Source organism: Nicotiana tomentosiformis, chromosome 10 (assembly GCF_000390325.3).
Source record: "Nicotiana tomentosiformis chromosome 10, ASM39032v3, whole genome shotgun sequence".
In the NCBI taxonomy this organism is placed as follows: Eukaryota; Viridiplantae; Streptophyta; class Magnoliopsida; order Solanales; family Solanaceae; genus Nicotiana; species Nicotiana tomentosiformis.
In genome coordinates, this window is record NC_090821.1 from 60081822 (window position 1) to 60103691 (window position 21870).

The 21870-nt window shown below is 36.6% G+C and overlaps 2 protein-coding genes across 2 annotated transcripts; both read right to left on the reverse strand.

Annotated features, from left to right (window-relative positions):
• Positions 1-7392: 7392 nt before the first annotated feature.
• LOC104115345 (uncharacterized) lies at positions 7393-10233 on the reverse strand. The gene is made up of 2 exons (XM_009625943.4): positions 9658-10233; positions 7393-8612 (listed from the first exon to the last, which is right to left on the reverse strand). Exons 1-2 carry the CDS (start codon positions 9996-9998, stop codon positions 7742-7744), a joined length of 1212 nt encoding a protein of 403 aa, XP_009624238.1. The 5' UTR covers positions 9999-10233; the 3' UTR covers positions 7393-7741.
• Positions 10234-11799: 1566 nt separating this feature from the next.
• Positions 11800-21603, reverse strand: LOC104115346 (uncharacterized). Its single transcript, XM_009625946.4, has 10 exons — positions 21376-21603; positions 20057-20116; positions 19642-19743; positions 18362-18438; positions 17864-17987; positions 17444-17508; positions 16096-16165; positions 15694-15769; positions 12906-12996; positions 11800-12271 (listed from the first exon to the last, which is right to left on the reverse strand). The coding sequence occupies exons 1-10, from the start codon at positions 21587-21589 to the stop codon at positions 12143-12145; spliced, it is 1008 nt and encodes a 335-aa protein (XP_009624241.1). The 5' UTR covers positions 21590-21603; the 3' UTR covers positions 11800-12142.
• Between the last annotated feature and the right edge of the window lie 267 nt (positions 21604-21870).

Genomic DNA, 21870 nt, shown 5'->3' on the forward strand with positions numbered 1-21870 from the left:
CATTACATTCAAATTGAAAAGGCCCTCGGTGAGGTAACCTTTTCCTACAAATATTTTATTCTTACTAATAACAACCTTGTTGGACACAAAAACATACTTAAAATCGTGCTTAACAAGAAGTCCAGTAGAGGCTAAATTCTTTCTCATTTCGGGAACATGAAGGACATTGTTCAAAGTCATGACCTTGCCAGAAGTCATTTTCAGAAATATCTTCCAATATCCTTCAACTTTTGCTGTTGAAGCATTTCCCATATAAACTGTCTCTCCGGGTCCAGCAGGAGCATAAGTAGTAAAAGCTTCTCTAACTGCACAAACATGGCGAGTAGCTCCTGAATCAAACCACCACAGTTTAGGATTTCCCACCAAGTTATATTCAAAAAGCATGGCACACAAGTTATCAACATCATCATGGTTTACTACCATGTTTGCTTGACCCCTTTTCTTGTCTTTCTTTGGAGCACGACACTCCGTAGATTTGCGTCCAATTTTCCCACAGTTGTAGTAGTTTCCACTGAACCGCTTCTTGCTTGGGTTGTATTTCGGACCAGAAGCCTTCTTCCTCTTTTTGTTATCTTCAACAATATTTGCTCCCATTATTGTTGAATTTCTACGGCCTCTCCTTTCAGCAGCTTTATTGTCCTCTTCGATTCTCAATCGAACAATGAGATCTTCAAGGGACATTTTCTTTCGTTTGTGTTTCAAATAATTTTTGAAGTCCTTCCACAACGGAGGCAACTTCTCAATCATTGCTGCTACTTGGAATGCTTCATTGATGACAAGACCTTCAGCAAGTAGATCATGAATAATTACTTGTAATTCCTGGACTTGGGTAATAACAGACTTGCTATCTACCATTTTGTAGTCCAAAAATTTTGTGGCAACGAATTTCTTCATCCCGGCATCTTCAGTTTTATATTTTTTTTCAAGCGCATTCCACAATTCTTTTGACGTCTCCATGCTACTGTATACATTATACAGATTATTTGATCCGAATCCGAAGCCGAAGCCGAAGCCAACTATTAACAAATAAATTTGGTCCAAAAAATCAATCAATCAATCATTTGATCCGAATCCGAATCCGCATCCGAAGCCGAAGCCGAAGCCGTAGCCGAAGCCGAAGCCGAAGCCGAGCGAGCGACGACGACGACGGCGCGATGCTTGCTTTCTTCTTAACTCTTTAAGAGCTACAAGAAGAGCAATTATATATATACCCACCAAAAATCTTTTCTTCTTCCAATATGGGACAATGTCTCATTGTCAAGAGGGAGAAACTTAAAATTTTACTCAAAAATTTTATTTTCCCTCCATTTCCCATTCACCCTCATTTTAAGACTATTTCATCTTAAAAATAAAATCTCAACAGTTTTAACTAACTAACTGCACATCACGTGGATTCACCAATATAACTCACAAAACCTTCCTTTTGTACTTAGCTATTGTTGTGAAGATTAATAACATTCTCTTCTCTATTCGACTGAGCTTCATTGAGCTCTTGAAATCACTATTCAAGAGTAGTTCTTCTCGTTACTATTTAGGTGTTCCTTTTTTTTCCAATTCCAGAATTTCTGGTGCGTATCAAAGTCCTTATTGAATCCAATTATTTCGACCATCCATAAATATATTAAGGTGATAATTAAGATTGTATTAATAAACTTTGCACAATGAAAAAAAACGAAGAAAATATTTATTGCACCTAGAGATTGGAAAAGTATGGTTGGTTAATAACTGGAATAAAGAAAGAAGTCTCTCTTGATAATTGTGGTAACAATCTCTTTAATTGTTTATATTAGGAAAATCATTTTGAGCAAAACCTATAAGAACAGACAAACAATTTGTTTGGTAAGCTGATTGACAACAGTTTGAGTACAAAGATATCTCATTAACTTTCACCCATTCATTGCTAAATCTCCTGAGGCCCAAAGTAAAACAAAATGTAGCTACTTGCATTGGAATTTAGAAGCAACTCTGCTTTATTAAACACCAAAGCATCTTGATCTTATTGTAATTAAAAGCCTTACTAATTTCAAAAACTACAATTATGGCATGTCACTACTGTCAAATAGTGTTGTGCGCTATCCGACAGTCCGGTGCACAAAGCATTCCGTATTCACGTAGGGTTAAGGGAAGGGCCGCATCCCAAAGTAAATAGAATTCATTACATTGTTGTGTATAACTTAAACTCTTTATCAATTTTTGACTCCCTAGAGCTAATTTATTGGGAATAAACCCCCTACAGAAATAATATTCACAATAATAAAAGGGGAATAATAACATAGCACTAAGATACAGTAATTAACAAGAATAAAAGAGTGACAACGACACCGGAATTTTTACGTGGAAAACTCGGAAAAAATCACGGCCCCGAGACGAGCAATTGATATCACTATAGCAAGGAATTTTACACTTTGTAGGTCCGAGTAAAATACTCCAAAGGACACTACAACACTCAAAAGAAATAACCCTCTTTTGATATTCTCACCTTACTATAATATCACTCACTCTCTATTTTTCTCACGGACTATTTTCTTATACCTTGTCTGTGAAACCTCACTCTTTCTTTCTCTTTTTTTTGGTGTGTATTACAATGAGAGCAAGACACCTATTTATAGTGTTTAGGATTGCTTCATTGATGTCATCAATGATATCATGAGTTTGGCAAGAGTCAAATATTCAATGTGAAACCAAAGAAATATTTGCCATAAAATCTTCCTTACTATTCCTTTAGTTGGCTTGACAATTCAAAGCCAAAAGGAAGATGTCTTCCTTACACATGGGATGGACCCATCAAATCTCCCCCTCCAGTCCCATGCACCTGAAGGAGGTAACTCCAGTTTTTCATATAGAGTTCATGCCGATAAGTTCTTTGTACAATTCAAAGTTGTCTCTTGGTACCACTTTGGTCAGCATATCTGCGGGATTCTCGCTTGTTGAAATCTTCAAGACTTTTAGAGATACATTCTCTACCATTTCTCGAATCTAGTGATATCTCAAGTCGATGTGTTTGGTCCTTGCATGGTACATGGAGTTATTGCTAAGGTCTATTGCACTTTGACTGTCACAATAGACGACATACTCCTTCTGATGCAAGTCAAGCTCTTGAAGGAACAGTTTCAACCATATCATCTCCCTGCCAACTTCAGTGGCGGCAATATAATCCGCTTCAGTTGTAGAGAGTGCGACACACTTCTGCAACCTTGACTGCCATGATATAGCTCCCCCTGAAAATGTAAACAAATATCTAGTAGTCGATTTTCTATATCAATGGCACCTGGCATATCAGCATCTGTATAGCTCTTCAAGATTGGATCAGATCCTCCAAAGCACAAACAATCTCCCGTGGTACCTCTCAGGTACCTGAGTATCCACTTGACTGTTTCCCAATGTTCCTTTCCAGGATTTTCAAGGAATCTGCTAACAACACCAACTGCATGAGCAATATTAGGTCTGGTGCATACCATTGCATACATCAAGCTTCCGACTGCTGAAGAATAAGGAACTCTAGCCATGTTCCTTTTCTCCTCCACACTTGTAGGACACATCTTCTTGCTCAACTTTAGATGACTAGAAAGAGGTGTGCTGACTGGCTTAGCATTCTTCATGTTGAAGTGTTCCAGTACACGTTCAATGTACTTCTCCTGAGACAGTCACAACTTTCTGCTTGTTTGCTCTCGAACTATCTTCATACCCAGAATTTGTTGTGTTGGGCCCAAGTCCTTCATATCAAATGACTTGGACAAATCTCCCTTCAATTTTGCGATCATCCCCTTGTCTTGTCCTACAATTAACATGTCATCCACATACAACAACAATATAATAAAGTTATTTTCAGAAAATCTTTTGAAGTATACACATGAATCAGAATATGTCTTTGTGTAAGTTTGACTTTTCATGAACGAGTCAAACTTCTTGTACCACTGCCTTGGTGCCTGCTTCAACCCATAAAGACTCTTATTCAGTTTGCACACCATGTGTTTCCTTTCAGCTACTTCAAATCCTTCTGGTTGCTCCATATAAATCTCCTCTTCCAAATCTCCATGAAGAAATGCAGTTTTCACATCCAACTGCTCCACTTTAAGATCTAGACTAGCTTCTAAGCTCAAGATTGCTCGAATAGAAGTCATTTTGACAACAGGTGAGAAAATTTCGTCAAAATCAATATATTTTTTCTGTTCGAAGCCTTTAACCACCAATCGAGTTTTGTATCTGACCAACTTGCCATTTCCATCTTTCTTGAGTTTAAAGACCCACTTACATTTGAGTGGTATTTTACCCATTGGAAGTTCAACCAGCTTTTACGTGCCATTTTTCTGCAAAGATTCCATCTCCTCTTGCATGACTTTCATCCACTGGTTCTTTTCTGGATGAGACAACACCTCTTTAAGACTTTCTGGCTCCCCTTCGTCACTGATGAGGACATACTCTGTGGAAGGGTACTTACATGACTCTACCCTTGGCCTCTCTGATCTTCTCAGAGGTTGAGGTTGTTCTTCTTCCTGAGTGGGGTACTCCACTTGTTCGACATCATCATCAAGTTGCTCCCCATGCTCAATAACCTCACCAGGTTGCTCCCTCTGCTCGGCAACCTCGTCGGTCCTACTTTCTGCACTTGTGGGATTGTTAGAAGTAGAAGGAATAGTAATAAGGTTAGGAATTATACCATTCTTGGCCTTCTCTGGCATATCATCATCAGTTCCAACTTCACTTTCTCGGAAGACTACATCTCTGCTTCTGATGACCTTCTTCTTTACAGGATCCCACAATCTGTATCCAAACTCTTCATCTCTATATCCGATGAATATGCATGGAACAGATTTATCATCCAGCTTTGTTCTCTGCTCCTTTGGTACATGTGCAAAAGCCCTGCAACCGAACACCTTCAGATGCGAGTAGGACACCTCCTTGTTGGTCCAAGCTCTCTCTGGGATGTCAAAGGCCAATGGAACTGATGGACTCCTATTGATAAGGTAACAAGTTGTCTGAACTGCTTCACTCCAGAATGACTTAGGCATTTTAGCCATTCTGAGCATGCTTCTCACCTTTTCCACAATTGTGCGGTTCATCCTTTCGGCTACGCCTTTGTGTTGTGGGGTTCCAGGAACTGTCTTTTCATGTCTGATCCCATAGCTCGAACAGTACTCTTCAAATTCCCTTGAAGTGTACTCACATCCATTGTCACTTCGGAGACGCTTTAGCTTTTGACATATCTCCATTTCCACCATAGTATGAAACTTCTGAAAAACTTGAAACACCTGATCTTTGGTTTTCAAAATATAAACCCATAATTTTCGTGAAGCATCATCAATAAAAGTAACAAAATATTTGTTACCACCCAACGATTCAATTTCTATTGGACCACAAACATCAGAATATACCAAATCAAGTATATTCAATTTTCTTTCAGATGATGTCTGAAATGGGACTCTATGATGCTTACCAAATAAACAGTAGTCACAAGGTTTTATCGTTGTACCTTTGGTATAAGAAATGAGTGATTTCCTGACAAGAATCTGCAATCCCTTCTCACTCATATGACCCATTCTTTTGTGCCACAAATCTGCAGAAATCTCATCTTGTGCCGCGTTCAATTCACCTTGGCATATTTCTGCATTTGTCCTGTACAACGTGCCATGAGCAACTCCCTTTGCAATCACCAATGATCCCTTGGTGAGTCTCCACTTTTGATTTGCAAAATAGTTCTCGTATCCATCTCGGTCTAAAGCAATTCTCGAGATCAAGTTCATCCGCAAATCAGGTACATGTCGCACATCTTTCAGAACCAATGTGCATTCGACATTTGTCTTGATACAAATGTCACCAATCCCCGCAATCTTTGAGTGACTTGTGTTACCTATTCTCACAAGGCCGAAATCACCTGCTACATATCTACAAAAAAGATCTCTTACCGGTGTGTCATGGTAAGATGTTGTTGTATCAACCACCCATTCCGACTCTGGACCTGATAAGTGCATGCATTCCTTTTCCTCATTTATACAGAGGACAACATTATCATTGTTTTGTACCATGGCGGTTGTGTTGTCATCATTCTTCTTGCCACTAGTTTCACCTTTGCCCTTCCTTGGATTTGGGCAATCTCTTTTGAAGTGACCTGGTTGATCACAACTGTAGCAATTTCTAGCTCTTGATTTGGATCGGTTCTTAGACTTCCCACGAGCTCCAAATCTATCATAGTTGCTCGAACTCCTTTGATAACTCCTGCATCTACCTTCTGTGATGAGAGCATGTCCTTGACTTTCAGGCTTCTTTCTCATCTTCTCATTGAGTAAAAGAGCTGATATGACATCTTTCAACTCAATGGTATTCTTACCGTGCAGGATGATTGTTGCCAGATTATCGTACGAAGATGGCAACGAGTTTAACACCAAGATGGCTTTATCTTCTTCCTCGATTTTCACTCCGAGATTGGCGAGTTGTGTGATAAGTTTGTTAAACACATTTAAACGTGACAAAAAATTTGTACCTTCACCCATGTGTAGGGCGTATAGCTGCTTCTTCAGGTACAATTTATTTGTTAGCGTTTTGGACATGTATAGACTTTCCAACCTTGCCTAAATGCCACGTGCGGTGTCTTCATCAATGATGTTATTTACCACATCATCTGGTAAGTGCAACCTGATTGCACTAGCAGCCCTTTCATCCAAGTCTGCCCAATCCTCAGCTTTCATGGTATCAGGCATTTTGGCATCATCATCTAGTACCTTGTGTAATCCTTGTTGAATGAGCAGATCTCTCATCCTTCTTTGCCATGTTGAGAAACCGCTATCTCCGTTAAATTTTGCTACCTCATACTTTACTCCGGATATTTTTGTTTTTCACCGAGTATAGTACCACCGATAGTGAATAGTATTTCTGTGAACGAGCAGAACCTGTGCTTTGATACCAGTTGTTGGGAATAAACCCCCTACAGAAATAATATTCATAGTAATAAAAGCGGAATAATAACGTAGCATCGAGATACAGTAATAAACAAGAATAAAAGAGTGACAACGACACCGGGATTTTTACGTGGAAAACCCTTTTGAATAAGGGAAAAAATCACGGCCTCGAGACGAGCAATTGATATCACTATAGCAAGGAATTTTACACTTTGTAGGTCCGAGTAAAATACTCCAAAGAATACTACAACACTCAAAAGAAATAACCCTCTTTTGATATTCTCACCTTACTATAATATCACTCACTCTCTATTTTTCTCACGGACTATTTTTTTATACCTTGTCTGTGAAACCTCACTCTTTCTTTCTCTCTTTGTTGGTGTGTATTACAATGAGAGCAAGACATCTATTTATAGTGTTTAGGATTGCTTCATTGATGTCATCAATGATATCATGAGTTTGGCAAGAGTCAAATATTCAATATGAAACCAAAGAAATATTTGCCATAAAATCTTCCTTACTATTCCTTTAGTTGGCTTGACAATTCAAAGCCAAAAGGAAGATGTCTTCCTTACACATGGGATGGACCCATCACAATTGTCACACATGCACACAGTAAAAGGCGGACCTATGCTATAGGTGGAGGGGTCACCTGCACCCGTAAAGTTCGGCAAAAATTTCATATATACATACATATGTCTTTAGAAAATAGTGATATATTAGTAGCGGGCACCTTAAATACAAAATACATTTTGGTTGAATCAAAAAGTGCACCAGCAACCTTCAAATCCTTGGTCCGCCTCTAAGTCAGTAACATCATTCATCAGCTACAATCTGGTATCATACAGTCACTCCCATATGCTCTGAACTTTATCAATGTGCTTGAAATCATAAGTCATCACCAGACTTCTATCCATTCTCCTCAACACAAACCTCTCAACCAACACATAGCAACTGAATCTTCTCCATCCACTACTATTTTCTCTGTACTGCTCAACTTGTTTAATCCTCCTTTGAGTTTTCCATCCACCTCTTTCTTGTTCCCACTTCATTCTTTGAACTATTTCTTCTCTCAATCCCATACTTGTTACTTCTTTTCCATTTTTATCATAGCTTCTAAACCATATTACTCGTTCGACGACATTTTTATCATCCCATGTTGCTTTAGTTCCATCAACTAGGACAACTTCAGTGTCAGGTGCAACATCAACAAGTACTGAATTCCCTTCATTAATGTAGTCATTTTGACAAGTGAAAAATTGCTCCCATCTTTGCTCAAGTGTCATTTCATAGAACATTGATCTCTTCATTTGTTCTTTAAGTAATACTATTCCATCTTTAATAAACATGAAAGGACAATACCATTTCCCTACAACAACAACATCAGAACTTTTACAAGATGGTGTGAAATTGAACTCTGGAAGTTGTTGCCTCAACTCAGCATTGAGGCCTAAAGCATCATCATTTAATTCATAATTTTTAGGAGTTTCGGCACAAAGATGCCAACCTTTTCGCCTTAGAAAGTGCGGTGGGAAACCATCTGGTGCAAGAGACTTAGCGAAAAAGTTACCTTTGGCACTGCAACCTGTATCATATAGACAAATCTGAAACTGCTGATATACCTCCTCTGGATCTAATGGCTTCGGTTTAACGTCTCGTACACATCTGCAGAAACAGCACGTTTGCTTGTCTTCCTCCTTTGAACAAGTAAATGCTTGTCTGCAAAAAGGTCATTCAGAAATTGTAAGATGATATTAATTAGATGAAATCTTAATAACGGAATAAGATTCAACAACAATAACAACAACAGGCCCAGTGAATCCCCACAAGTCAGGTCTTGGGAGGATAGTGTGTACGTACAACCTTATCATACCTTGTGAGGACAGAGAGGTTGTTTCTGATAAACCCTCAGCTAAAGAAAAGATAAAAAGAAGCCGAGGCAAGAAGCAGTAACAACAGCAAGATGGAGATGCAATGGAATAAGATGCAACAACAAAAAATAAAAGATGGAGATTTGAATGTTAAAAAATGGTTCGATGCCCTGTACAGGAGGCGCTGTCCAGTAGATTTCAATCGCTACTCCTGTGGAAAGAGCAAAATGACGTCCTACTAACAAGATACAACAAATCACTCACGAATCTTCTAATGTATGCTCAAAGGAAAATTTCTAGATAACTCTTAAATCTCTCAACCGCCTTTGTAGCAATGTAATGTGAATACAAAAGAGACTTTAGAGGAGTGTGAAATGATAAAGATTCAAAGGAAGAAGTCATGGAAAGTCAGAACTATATGGAAATTCAACTGATGATTTCTTGGGATGGATGTGTCTTACATAGATTGGATACGTCTTTTTGGCTATGTTGCTCGAACTCTCCAAAAAATATTGCCGGATGCGTGCCGGATCCTTCAAAAGTTGCCGACAACAATTTGGAGAGTCCGCGCAACACAGGTTTTCGGAAAATGTTGAGACTTTTCGACAATAGGCACATAAAAAATTTCAATCACTCAATATAAAACCAAACATAAGATTCATTACCTTGGATTTTATCCAGGCAAAGAAATAAACCAGAAAATGAATTTTGCCAGAATCACTTGTTCTGCACTCCAATTAATAGAAGGCAAAAACACAATACTAAGGCTGAACTTTGTTAAGCTGTGTTCTTGTAAATTTTGCAATCAGGAAAAATTTGAATCACATAATGGTTAGTTCGGCGCATTAAGCTCGCGCTATGCGCGGGGTAAATGTGTAAATACAATAACATACCCCTTGCGCTTTCCATGAGGCTTGATAGCATAATAATGATTAGAAGACAATGGCTTATTAAGAACTGGAATGAACATTACATCATCCCTTTGAATTCTCATGTTCTCATCACTACGAATACGAGAGTTCATTCCATCGTTCCATTGGTATCGAACGGTCAGCTTCTTGTTCTGAGGGAAAGGCAGGTCCATGATATCATAATTTTTACAAAGTCCAAAACAACAATAAGTTTCAGATTCCTCATCTTGAATCACTAAGTAACCTGAATTTGGACCTTCAGGAGGTAATGAAAGAGCATCTGGATTCTTTTGGTAGTAAGAAAGAGGCCTTGTTACATACATATTTAGGGAAAAACTGCTAACTGTTTTAAAATCTGTCTGGAAATTGTCTTTTGAAGAAATATATCAAGTTAATAGTCTTCTTTTCCTATTGCCATATGTATGAAGAATAGTCAAGTTCAATTGTAATAAGATAACTAAGGCAACTCATTTGGCCATAGAACCAGCTAAGTCAACATGTTGATAAACCTCTTTTTTTTTTTTTCTTTTTGCCTTCTGTTAGTCTTAGGTTGACTTTCTGCAGCAATCCATATAGGTGCTACCTTTAGTCCGATGCACACAATTCCCGCTATGTGCGGGGTCCGGAAAAAGGTTGGACTACAAGGGTCTAATGTACGCAGTCTTACCCTGCATTTCTACAAGAGGCCGTTTCCACAACTCGAACCCGTGACCTCCTGGTCACTGGCCTTACCTTTAGTATTTTAAGGAAATATGAGGAATTTACTCCAATTGTGCTCCACATTTTTAGTATTTTAAGGAAATATGAGGAATTTACTCCAATTGTGCTCCACATTTCTTGTGTTGAAGGACATACTCCAATTGTGCTCCACATTTCTTGTGTTGAAGGATATAATGGAAACCATGATCTTGTTTACAATTCAAGCTTTTCTACAAGGACAGCTTGTCATATAGTCAAAGCTGAAAAGAATAATTTCTTGTTTTAGTGGCATTATTGGTCTAATCTGTGTTTCTATTAATCTTAAACCTACCATATAAACGAACATTTTATATGTTTGAAAATCAGCTGGAGATGTTTTTGGAGGCTTAATCAAGAATTTTTAATGCAGGGAAAGCAATTTTTCATTTAAGGGTCCTGCTTATAGTCAACTTGTCTGGCAATTTCTGATTATTAGCAAACCAAGAGAAAATATCTCACCCCTATAACAATTATATTTAGAAAAAGGATATCCAATTGTAACTTAATCTAATCTCTCTTGAGTTTTTATAGTTACTCCATAATTTTACTTTCAGGAGAAATGGGTTGGATCCAGGCTTTGGCAGCGAAGGACCTAAGTTTTTTTTAGCTCAAATCACTTGTGTGTATTCAACACACATATATGCTCCATCCATTTTATTTTATATGACAGTATTTGACTCAGTTATAGAATTTAAGAAAAGAAAGAAAAAGACTTTTGGAACATATCAAAAGTACTCTTAGAACTTATAGGTTAAAACATAATCCGGCATAAGCCCAAGTCCAAAATCACCATCCGGACTTAACGGAATCATTAAAACTCCGATCCAGGGTCAAATACACAAAAGTCAAACTTAGTCAACTCTTCCAACTTAAAGCTTCTTAGTTGAGAATCATTCTTCCAAATCACCTGAAAACCAAATTCGTCATGACATTTCTATAACTATAGGAGCATGTTATTTAGGTTTATAGAAAGTTTAACTTCAAGGAATTTCCAACTATAAAAAAGTTTTCATTCTTTTTGCAAGAAACTAAAAGGAAAAGAGTGTCATAGAAGATGGACGGGAAGGAATAATAAATCATCTCCACTTTAAACCCGTTGACTCGCGGCCAACAGCATCACACTTATTCATCATGCTTCCATGTTAATATCTCCCTTAAGGCAGGCATTTAGGAAGGAATGGAGAAATCCGGAATGAAGAAATCGAATATGAAAGAAGACAATCGCCTCCTTCTGGTTGATCCTTTTTTCGACTACCTCATGGCCCTCTGAGGGCCGCGCCAACTGGAAAATTGTGGCATGCACGAGCAAGTTACAAATAGCATTGTCTAGAGATTAGAAAATAGAAAGCTCTTAGTTTCGACTAACATTGAGCAAAACAACTCTCAGAAGCAAAACAAACACACAAGTTAGATTGACTTCTGAAGCCAATAACTTAGCATTTACAGCTGCCTTTGCAAAGCAGGTATGAGTGATGAATACATATGGTGTACACCATGAATCAATGAAACGCCACGCTAGTGACATGACTTTGTGCATAACTAACAAGCAACAGTAAAAGATGATACATATGCAGCCTCTTTACAGCAGCAACAACACCAGTTCATAAACTAAGCCATCTACTTCATAATCGACACGCCAAACCTGTTCAATCACATTTGAAATGTCCCTCATTTTCTGAAAACTTGCTCCAAGAAGCCTCTTATGTCTTATCGGTGCTCTTCTGCTTCATTACTTCATCTTCCCCCTCCTAGTAGCCCTACTAAACATGTCTTTGATATTTAGGGAGTTGGTCTCCACTTTGGCCTTTTTAGTCTGTCTTTTACTCTTACTAGTCTTTTCCCGGTCGTCGCTCTTTCCCTGACGATTTGGAAACATAAAAATAGCAATGGTGCACATCGCAAATGAAAAACTGAAGGTAAATAAATTAAGCAGCCTCTTATATACATAGACAAGTTTCATGGCTACCCTTTATGTTTTCCTTCCTACTTTTCCACTCTTATGTGAAGTTGTGAACATGCAAAGCTGCTAATAGAGTATCTATTATATACATCATTGCGGCCGCAATATATTATTTCTCTATTAATGCATGCATCAACAAATACGAATATCTTCTGAAGACTAACTTTATGACAAATTTATCCTTCATCTGCCCAAAAGGAAAAGAAGGAAAAGAAAAAAGATAAAAGAATTTCACTCCCCGCTTCCCTAAACCAAAACTTAGCTCTTCATGCAAATGTAGGCTTCGCCAATTAAATTGCATCAAATATTACAGTAGGCTAAGCCTGGGAGAGAAACACATGCCAGTTCGTAAATGTAATATAAGATTCAATTCGATCTTCTCATGATACATTAAGACAAGCATCTTTTTGCATACGGGATGAGATTATTCTTGCACAGTTTATTATCCTTGTTCCCTGCGCCGTATAAGAGAATAACTGCTAATCACCAAGTCATGGGATCAGAGCCAGTTTGATAGTGGCAGTCTCCTTACCTGTTCGTGATTGAAGGACTCAAAACCATTTTCCGTTGGTGATGAATGTATTTCAGAATTTGATGCTTTTGTGTCATCTTGCAAGTCTATGCTGCAAAAATACTCGTAACAACAAAATGGTTAGTAAATTAGAGTAAAACTTGTCAAGAAAAGACATTGGGATTTTTACTATACAACCAGACCATCAACTTAAAATGTATGACGTTAACATCAAGAGGAAGACTTTAACTAGGAACAGGTCCTCTGAACAAGACCAGTCGGCCCCTTCTCTAACCCAGTAAGTCCCTCTGTGCCTTGAAATTCACACAATAGCATTTGAGGCTAGCCAAAAAGCATGTGTTGAGACGTAGCAATACTGAATTTTACAACTGGTTTTTGGCGTCAGAAGCACACCCATCCCTGATATCATCTTTAAATATTGATAATGCTTCATCTTCAAATTTTTGTCACAAAGAAAACTATGGTATTATGAAAAGAAACTGGAAGCTGGGTTACTCATTAGAAAATAATTATAAGCAACCTTTAAATGAGGAAGGACGAATGCCACCTTATTAATATCTAATGGCCTATCCTATGAGCAATAAGACAAAAGACAGTACTTTTAAAGGCTTCAAGTATAAAAGATCTGGTTCTCTCAGAATTAATGTGAGTTTAGATAAGAATAAAACATGACAGAAGCAAAGAATCCTATGAACGATATCAACCAGTTGGGATTAAAGCTTTTATTGTTACAATTACAGCATGTATGTTTGTGAATTAGAGACTTGTTTCTCCTCTTAGAGAATTGCGCTATTTAAAGAACCTCTAGTTTTCGAAAACTCGCAAGTCACTTTAAAAGACAAACTATTCAGAATTGGAATAAGATGGTCCAATACAGCTGAATAGGTACGAACGAATTATACAGTCAACCCCAAGTCTTCGACTAGTTTAGTGTTGAGGTTTAGTTGATTGATTGATTTTGTTAGTATTACTGGATTGGTACCCCTAAATCACCACATTCGACCTACACAAAATTCAGGTTCTTTCCCCATGTCACGTCAACTCTTGGGCTCCAAATACTTTCTCCTCGAGGATTGACGTCATTCAAGTGCAGTGTTCTACAAGGCATATTCGTTGAGGCAACGCAATTCTAAGTCACGCTTTACCTAAGAGGTTTGGGCAAAAATACATCAAGTGTATACTTTTTTGGTGAAGTTTTTCCCTTTTGTGTTTCTAGAATCTAGAGTGAGGCACTTTTTCTTAAGCTTTCTTTTTATATTTAAGAACACTTTTGGCAAAGTAGTGGGTTTTTCAAAAGATTGTCCCTCGTTAGAAAAACTATAGAACTTGACCACATGTTTAAGTAACAGATCTTGGACAAATGGCATTCATGCACAAGTGCATGGTTAAGCGGCAAAGGAACTTGGACAAGTGTTTTGTACAGCAACCACTTAAAACACAACACATAGCATGGTTAGATCCACCTCTCATCCCTATGAATAGCCTAGTTATTGCTCCATCATTATACACCAAAAACTACCTAATTATGACTCCATCTTCATACATTCTCTATAGCTTAATTTTCTCCTGCAATCATTTTTCACCAACAAACTCTCAGCTGCTCTTCATTTTTTTCCTAACTTGTTGGTTTGTTATTTAAATCTTATTGTTCATGCTCTCTCCTAGAGGAAGGCTTATTTAATCTTGGGAAAATTTTCACATTATTTCAGCAGTGTGAAAGTTTCTCCTAAACAAGCCTTCCTCTAATGCACTATTTCAGCCTTCCTCTAATGCACTATTTCAGCAGTATGAAAGTTTCCCCAAATTAAACAACCTCCCGTTATGAGGATGCACAAACCGAGAAATTAAAGAACAAACCAGCAAGTAAGAAAAGAAGAGAAGGAAAAGCTAAGATGTAATGATGGCATCACTTATCTTTGTTAAAGATTGATAATGTTGGGTACATGGTTTGGCTATTTATAGAAATGGAAGTGGCTTATAATCATATCATGTGTAATAGGTTAAGTGGTTGCATGTTAACCTCTCTTTCATGTTAGCCACTTGTACAAATTCTTTTGTCACATAATCATGCATTGCATGAATGCCACCTAGATATACTTCCTAGCCACTTGCCAAAGTTCTTCTCAAATTCACTACTTTTTGCCCAAGTTGGCCAACACAAACCTATTTAATTTTTCCTCCTTAATTACACAAAAAGAAAAGAGTAACGAGATTATGAAGTTAGCAAAGTATTTATCTGACTCCTTCCTCCTCTCTCTTTCGACTGCAGCGACCATGCAACATTGATCACCAACAATTGATGACCCCTCTGTTTTCCAGTAGACATCTTGACAATATTTGTTTTCTTACCTTTAAAATTAAACATATTTATAATTCCGTACATCTGAAACGGGATCTCATCCAGCTCCCTTGACTAGTTTTTCTTACGCAGCTATAAGTCAAGTGGAGATCCTCTATTTTCATGAATCCAGTTCTCGATAGTAAATGAAAAGAGTGGCTTATCTCTCATTTGTATTTTGATGTAGAAAGGATATCAAAATATATGGATAGTTGGATGGATTTTTTTGGAAGCTAAATGTGAATTAAACATTATATAACAACGCAGACAGAAGGTAAACTAATGAAATTTTTATAAATCTAAAGAAAGAAAATAAGTACGGAAAGTCGTTTGCACTTTTGCCTTTTAAAATACTGTGCAAAACCATAACCTCTGGTTAACTATACCTAGACAAATAATTTTAAAGATAAATTAGAAAAAACTCAGCCATTTATCAGTTAAAGGAAATACCATAATTTGCTGCAGAGGAGCTTCAACCAAGGCTCGTCCTTCAAGTACTCTCCAATTATTGATACCGCATCTGTTACTGTTCACTTAAAAAGCACTAATTAGTATAATCTTTTAGCTTTCACCGAATTGGTTAAAAAAAATTATTTCCTGGTTCTTTAAAAACCAACGATACATTAAAGAAAAGGGGGTAATGGCCCATTCAACTGATAAGAGATTACTTGAGGAGTTCCTCAAACAAAGAACACGAAAAATGTCTTTCATTTATCACAAGGAGCAAGCTGGCTATGAAAGAACAACACGAAAAATGTCTTTGATTTATCACAAGGACCAGAGCTGGCTATGAGAATTATAACCTGAAAGTGTAAGAATCTTAACAAACTCATTATTCAGAAAGAAACATACATATTTCTTTCTTATCTCGAGCAGCGTAGTTCTTATCCAATGTCAACAAAGTCTTCTTTAATTGGATTACCTACAAATATCTTAAGAGTCAGAATACAGACATAGAAACATGAAAAGGTAATGATGTTGATAGGCATATGAGAGAGTACTCGATTTCTAAAGATGGATAGACCATTGTAGACAACGAAGACTTCACTAGATATAAACAAGACACTACCAACAAATGTACACTTAATTTCCAATAGCCAGTGGTGATATCTTAAAATGGCAGTACCACTGGAAAAACTTTATGTATACCCACTTCTATTAGAGAACCAAATTTACTTGAAGCAAATATCAAGATCAAATCATATTTCTAGAAAGCTTCCTTTTTTCTCTCTTTTGTACTTAAATGAAAAGTGAATTAACAGGAGGAGATTTTCACATTTAATCAAAGACGTACTAGCCATTCCTTTTTCATTGGATTACAGGTGATTGACCCAACAATTGAGAAGCAAACGGATACTGGTAGATGTAGTAGAATATATTTTATATTATGCATAGGATGACATCCATGAAAGTGGCAGACCCATTCTCTTCTCCACTTTCCATATTGTTAAATTCATTCAACCATCCAAATCCAAGCTTTTCCTCTTGTTTCCACAAAAAATCTTCTAATACATATATCTTAACCAAAATATAAAAGAACATCTGTATTACAACAAAAAGTAGAAGTGATTATTAGTTCCTCTTATGTAAGACTCTGGTTGGGTGTTGCCCTTTAGCCTTTAAAAACAAATATGACTTATGTTACACCCAAGCTTATTTTGCCCTATATCGTTTATATTTGGAAAAGTCCAAATCCAAGCTAATGATAACACATCCACTGCAGTTCTAAGCTGTTTCTCTTAGACATGACAAATCATTGCTCAAACCTAACGACTGAGCAGGGAGCAATCGAGTTAAACCATACCAATCAATCCACTTAACTTTACACTGGAAGGATCAGAGTGGCTGCCAGATCATGTGGAAGAAAATTTCTTATATAACTATATGGACTATGCCATAGTTATCATGACTTGTCGGCCATCTTCACAACTCAATGTAGACATAACTAACGAAGATCCATCAACAAGCTAAACTATTACAGGCCATTAATCGGAACAAATTATGAGCTAGCTTTTGATCCGGCTTGCAGATTGGAAAGATCAGATACTGGAGACTCAATCATAACAAAGGGACTATCAAACTTCTAATTCCCAGCAAGTTATGATTTCAACTCTGAATGCTAGAACAAGATCATCACAGCACATAATTCCAAAGTAAATATCCACCCCTATATGTGGGTTTGTAAGGAATGAAATCTGACCTTGAAACATAACCACTTTAGCACCTTCTCATCATTAAGCCTGTAAAACTGTGTCTTTCCAATATCTGTTGACACCAAAAAAGAAAAAAAGGAAACGGATAAGAAGATTAAGCATTAATTAACTTGAAATTTTCAAGTCAAACAACTTGAATTAGCCATTCACCACCAACCCAAAAAGTAAATCATTATAGCTTCAAATGCTTTCTGATTTACACCAAGTTAGATCTACCATTTCCATATGTTTTTTTCTACAATTTATTTGCAAAACAACTTTAAGCCAGATCCTTAACAGAAGGATTTGATGTGAGGTACATGGATAACATCTCTATCTATAGAATACTCCATAAATATGAGATGGCATGCCATCTAGCATTATAAAACAAAATAAAAACTGATTATACTGAGACAGTGTATTATCACCTTTGACATCACAAACCACTTGCATGCAGTTCTCAGCAACAGAAGAAAGATGTTGATATCCAGGATAGCCTACGACATAAGTTATTTCATCCAATTGCCTAAACTTTCCTTGATCATCATTTTTCTGCATTTTGTCAGAATAAACAAAAGCGCAGTTAGAGAACCAGCTAGCCAGTAGCCAAGTGGCAGACAGTTGTCTCTGGTTAATGTTGCATGCAGCAAAAGAACTTCGACCAGCCAAAAGAGAAAGAACATAATCCGAATCTTATGTAGTCATTCAGAGGAAAGAGAGTAATAGAAGTCACCTATTTCAATAGAGTCCTGAAAGTGCTTTACAAGCCCTTGTTAATAAATAATACATAAATCAACAATATGTGTAACCTACACACGTACAAGCATTACACTTCTCTACTATATGAATTTTAGCTAGCAGTTTCTCTATATAAGAAACTTATTGCAGAGAGATACATCATTCAGAAATTAGAGATTAATTAATACCTTCATTCTTGCTTCTTCGAAAATAGGTAACAGAACAAAAACTGGATCCACTGGAGTTGCAGTATACAATCGGCCATCTGTTTTGAGAAATAAATGAGAATACAGAAAAGCTAACAAAAAAAGAAACTAACACTTCCTCTAGAAATCAAGATCAATGGCATTGAAAGTTTTAAAGAGCAGAAGACAAACCAACAGGCTTCTCTATCAAAAGCATGAAAGGTAAAGTATAAGCATACCAGTTATCCTAAGCATGAAATTAAATCAACATCTAGTAAGCAAAAGAAAGATTCCGCAATATGCATTAAGCATCATATCAGAACACGGTTCATTCAGAATTTACAAATAGGGCCACTAGTAAACTCTTTTTTCCCGACAGCCACTAAACTCGAGTTTGGTTCATATGTGCAACTCTTCTACTATTCTCTCTGTTCCATTTTATTGACGTGAGTCGACGTCCACGAAGCATATGAGAAAAATGTTTAAATGAATTATTACAAGTATTGACTTCTGGAGAGAAGAATGTAAATAATACCTTTCTCCAAGATATTTAAAATAATAGTTTGAAATGTAAAAAACAAAGAAGTTGGTTGAACCGAATGAAGAGTGTTTTTCCATATTAGAAAAGGAGTCATTATTTTCCAGACAAAATAAAAATGAAATTTAGATCACTGACAAGTAATTGTTTTGAAATCTAAAATAATCAAAGGGAAGTGCACACAAGGATCAGAACCCTCAATCTTGCTCGTTTGAGACATTGCAGGTGGAATCACAGCAAGACATAGAAGAACCATGTCTATACAGCAAAGACCAAGTTGGACGTGTAGTAGGGTAATTCATTGGACTATGTCAAAAATAAATGAGATAGGCCAAACACCTAACCTGTATCCAGGTTGAACTAAAAATTTTAATTTTTTTTTTTGATAGGCAAATTTTTTAGATTATTTCAGAGAGGTAGTTTTAATCCTCCTTGCAGGTTGATTCAAATTTCTACAATGCTTCATGAGAGGTAGTCTTAATCCTCCTACTGCATCCTCATCAATCTTTCGCATGGAAGAATGAAGCACATAAAGAAAATTAAACTTGAGATTTAAAAAAAAAAGAAGATGTTTTTATTTTCAATTCTAACACTTATTCTATGAAGTGAAGCCACTGTCAAGGACTAGATATTGCCTCTAACGCTTATCATTTGGATTATCGAAAAAACTAATGGACAACGATGGAAATGTAGATTTATCAGCTTTTGAAAGGGTTAGTTAGATCAAGCTCAGACAAACTTTTACCTTCACATACATAATCCCCAAGGAACCAAGACCCATAAGATTGCTTGAACCAGTGAAGTTCTTGAAGAGATCCATCAACACAAACGTAACATGTTGCATTGCCTGTCACAGAGGCGAATCCAAAAACATTATGTCCGACAATCTAATGTTCTTGCAGTATTAAGACAACCTTAGTCACATAACCAGTTCCCAAAAGATAGTTTGACAACCAACAGAAGGTTAGAGCATGGTTAACGAAAAATAAGCCGTAATAATATCGATACATCCACCAATAACAATGTCTCAATCCACTATAATGAAAGCATTAAAACCCAAAGAAAAACAGTAAAACAAGTAAGCATAATGAAAGGCAACATCTTAGAAAAATAAAGATACAATTAAATAAGACGGTGGTATGAGAAGTGCAGGAATTTACCAGATTTGGGATGTTGGAGAGATAATAGCTGCCCTACCTTGTTCCCATCCTTTGAAGGTTCTGCAATGTTAAGCTGAGTTACAGTTTGTAAAATATAAAATAAAAATGTTAGACTGATCATATTGCAGTAAAGTTAGTAGAGATTCTGGATCTGTAGTCTAGGAGATTGACATATCATCATCATCAAGGACCAATGACGCAGCAAGAGAGATGTAAAGATGATTTATTTTTTTTTTTGTTTTGCAAGATGAGTTTTTTTTCTTTTCAGAATCAAGATTTGACGATATGATAGGTCTATCAGTTTAAAGACATATCCGGAAGGACCAACAAGTCATTAAATCTTGGATATTAGTGTTCATCCTTGGGAGATGAATCTTACATTTAGCTACTGATATCTTAAAGCAAGAGTAATTTTACATGCTTAAGACACTCCTTTTAGATCGGAGGCATATACCAAGATTTGAACTTTATGGGTCCGAGTTCAAAATTCTACCACAATTCATTTGATTTATTGGGTTCAAAATCAATTATTTGTACTTATTTATTGATTTTTTTACCACAAATACGGGGGCCAAGACAAACCCATACCTTACACTCTATATCCGTCCTTGCTTTACAACTTGTTTGGATTGTTGTTGCATTTCGTTTCATAATGTATCGTATTGTATTGTTTGATGAATACAACATTTGGATAGATTGTATCGTTTGACGTCGTTTCATAATATAATGCACCAACAATATGAAGAATAAACTTGCAATATTACTAAGAAAAAATAGGATACATAGTAGAATTATTATATAAAAGAGCAGGATAAAAGATAAAATATGATTATTATTTAATAATAAGGAAGGGCAAGATGAGAGAAAAAAGCAAAGTAACGATGCCACCACACCAAATCCGTCATTCCATAAAGTGGCACTTTTCGTCGTAACGTAACTACGGATTTAACGTACGATACAGTAAAATTTAAGTAACAATCAAAGCAAATATTGTATTTAAGGTAACAATACAATACAATAAGCAACAACCATCCAAACAAGTTGTTAGATTCCAAATGGATGAATATATTCAAAGAGAAGCAATATAACACAAATAATGTACTCAATATTCCCATCAAATTAAGGCAAAGCATATTTCTTAGGGCGCAAATCATTCAATCAAGATACAAAAATTAAGGACCATAGTACCCAATCGAAAGTTTCTACCTTTTCTGCTAACAATACATAAAGAAAATGTAATATGTAAGTCTGAAATGTCAAAAAAAAAAGGGAGCGGCAAGAGAAAAGAGACACAAATTAAACTTGAACTAAGGAAGTACCTGGTGCAATAAGAACACGAGCTTCATCGATACCCTCCCACCAAGCCATGGAACCCTTTCTCACACAAGCAAAACCTCTAGGAGTTGAAGGAGTGAAACTTACAAGTGGATGGAGGGGAGCAAGTTTGCAGCCGAAGGAAAGAGGAGAGATTTTGCAGAAATTTGGAATTGGCGCCGAAATCAGTCGGGATTTTGGTGCGAATGTCAAGTCCATTCGTCACCCTAGTAAATGGTGTGGTGAATAAACTATTCTACATAAAAAGTGATTTTATTTTTATTTTTTATTTTATCATTTAATTTAATGAATGACTAATAAAGGATTTATTAATGCGTATTAATTTTATCTATTTAAAATGATTGATACTCTGTAGTAGGGTGCTTATCGGGCGGATAATTACGCTTAACGGTTCGGCTTAACGGTTATCGGATTATAAATATAGTAATCCTCTAGCAATTCATAAGACAACGCGGATTGGTATCGAATTAACAATTATC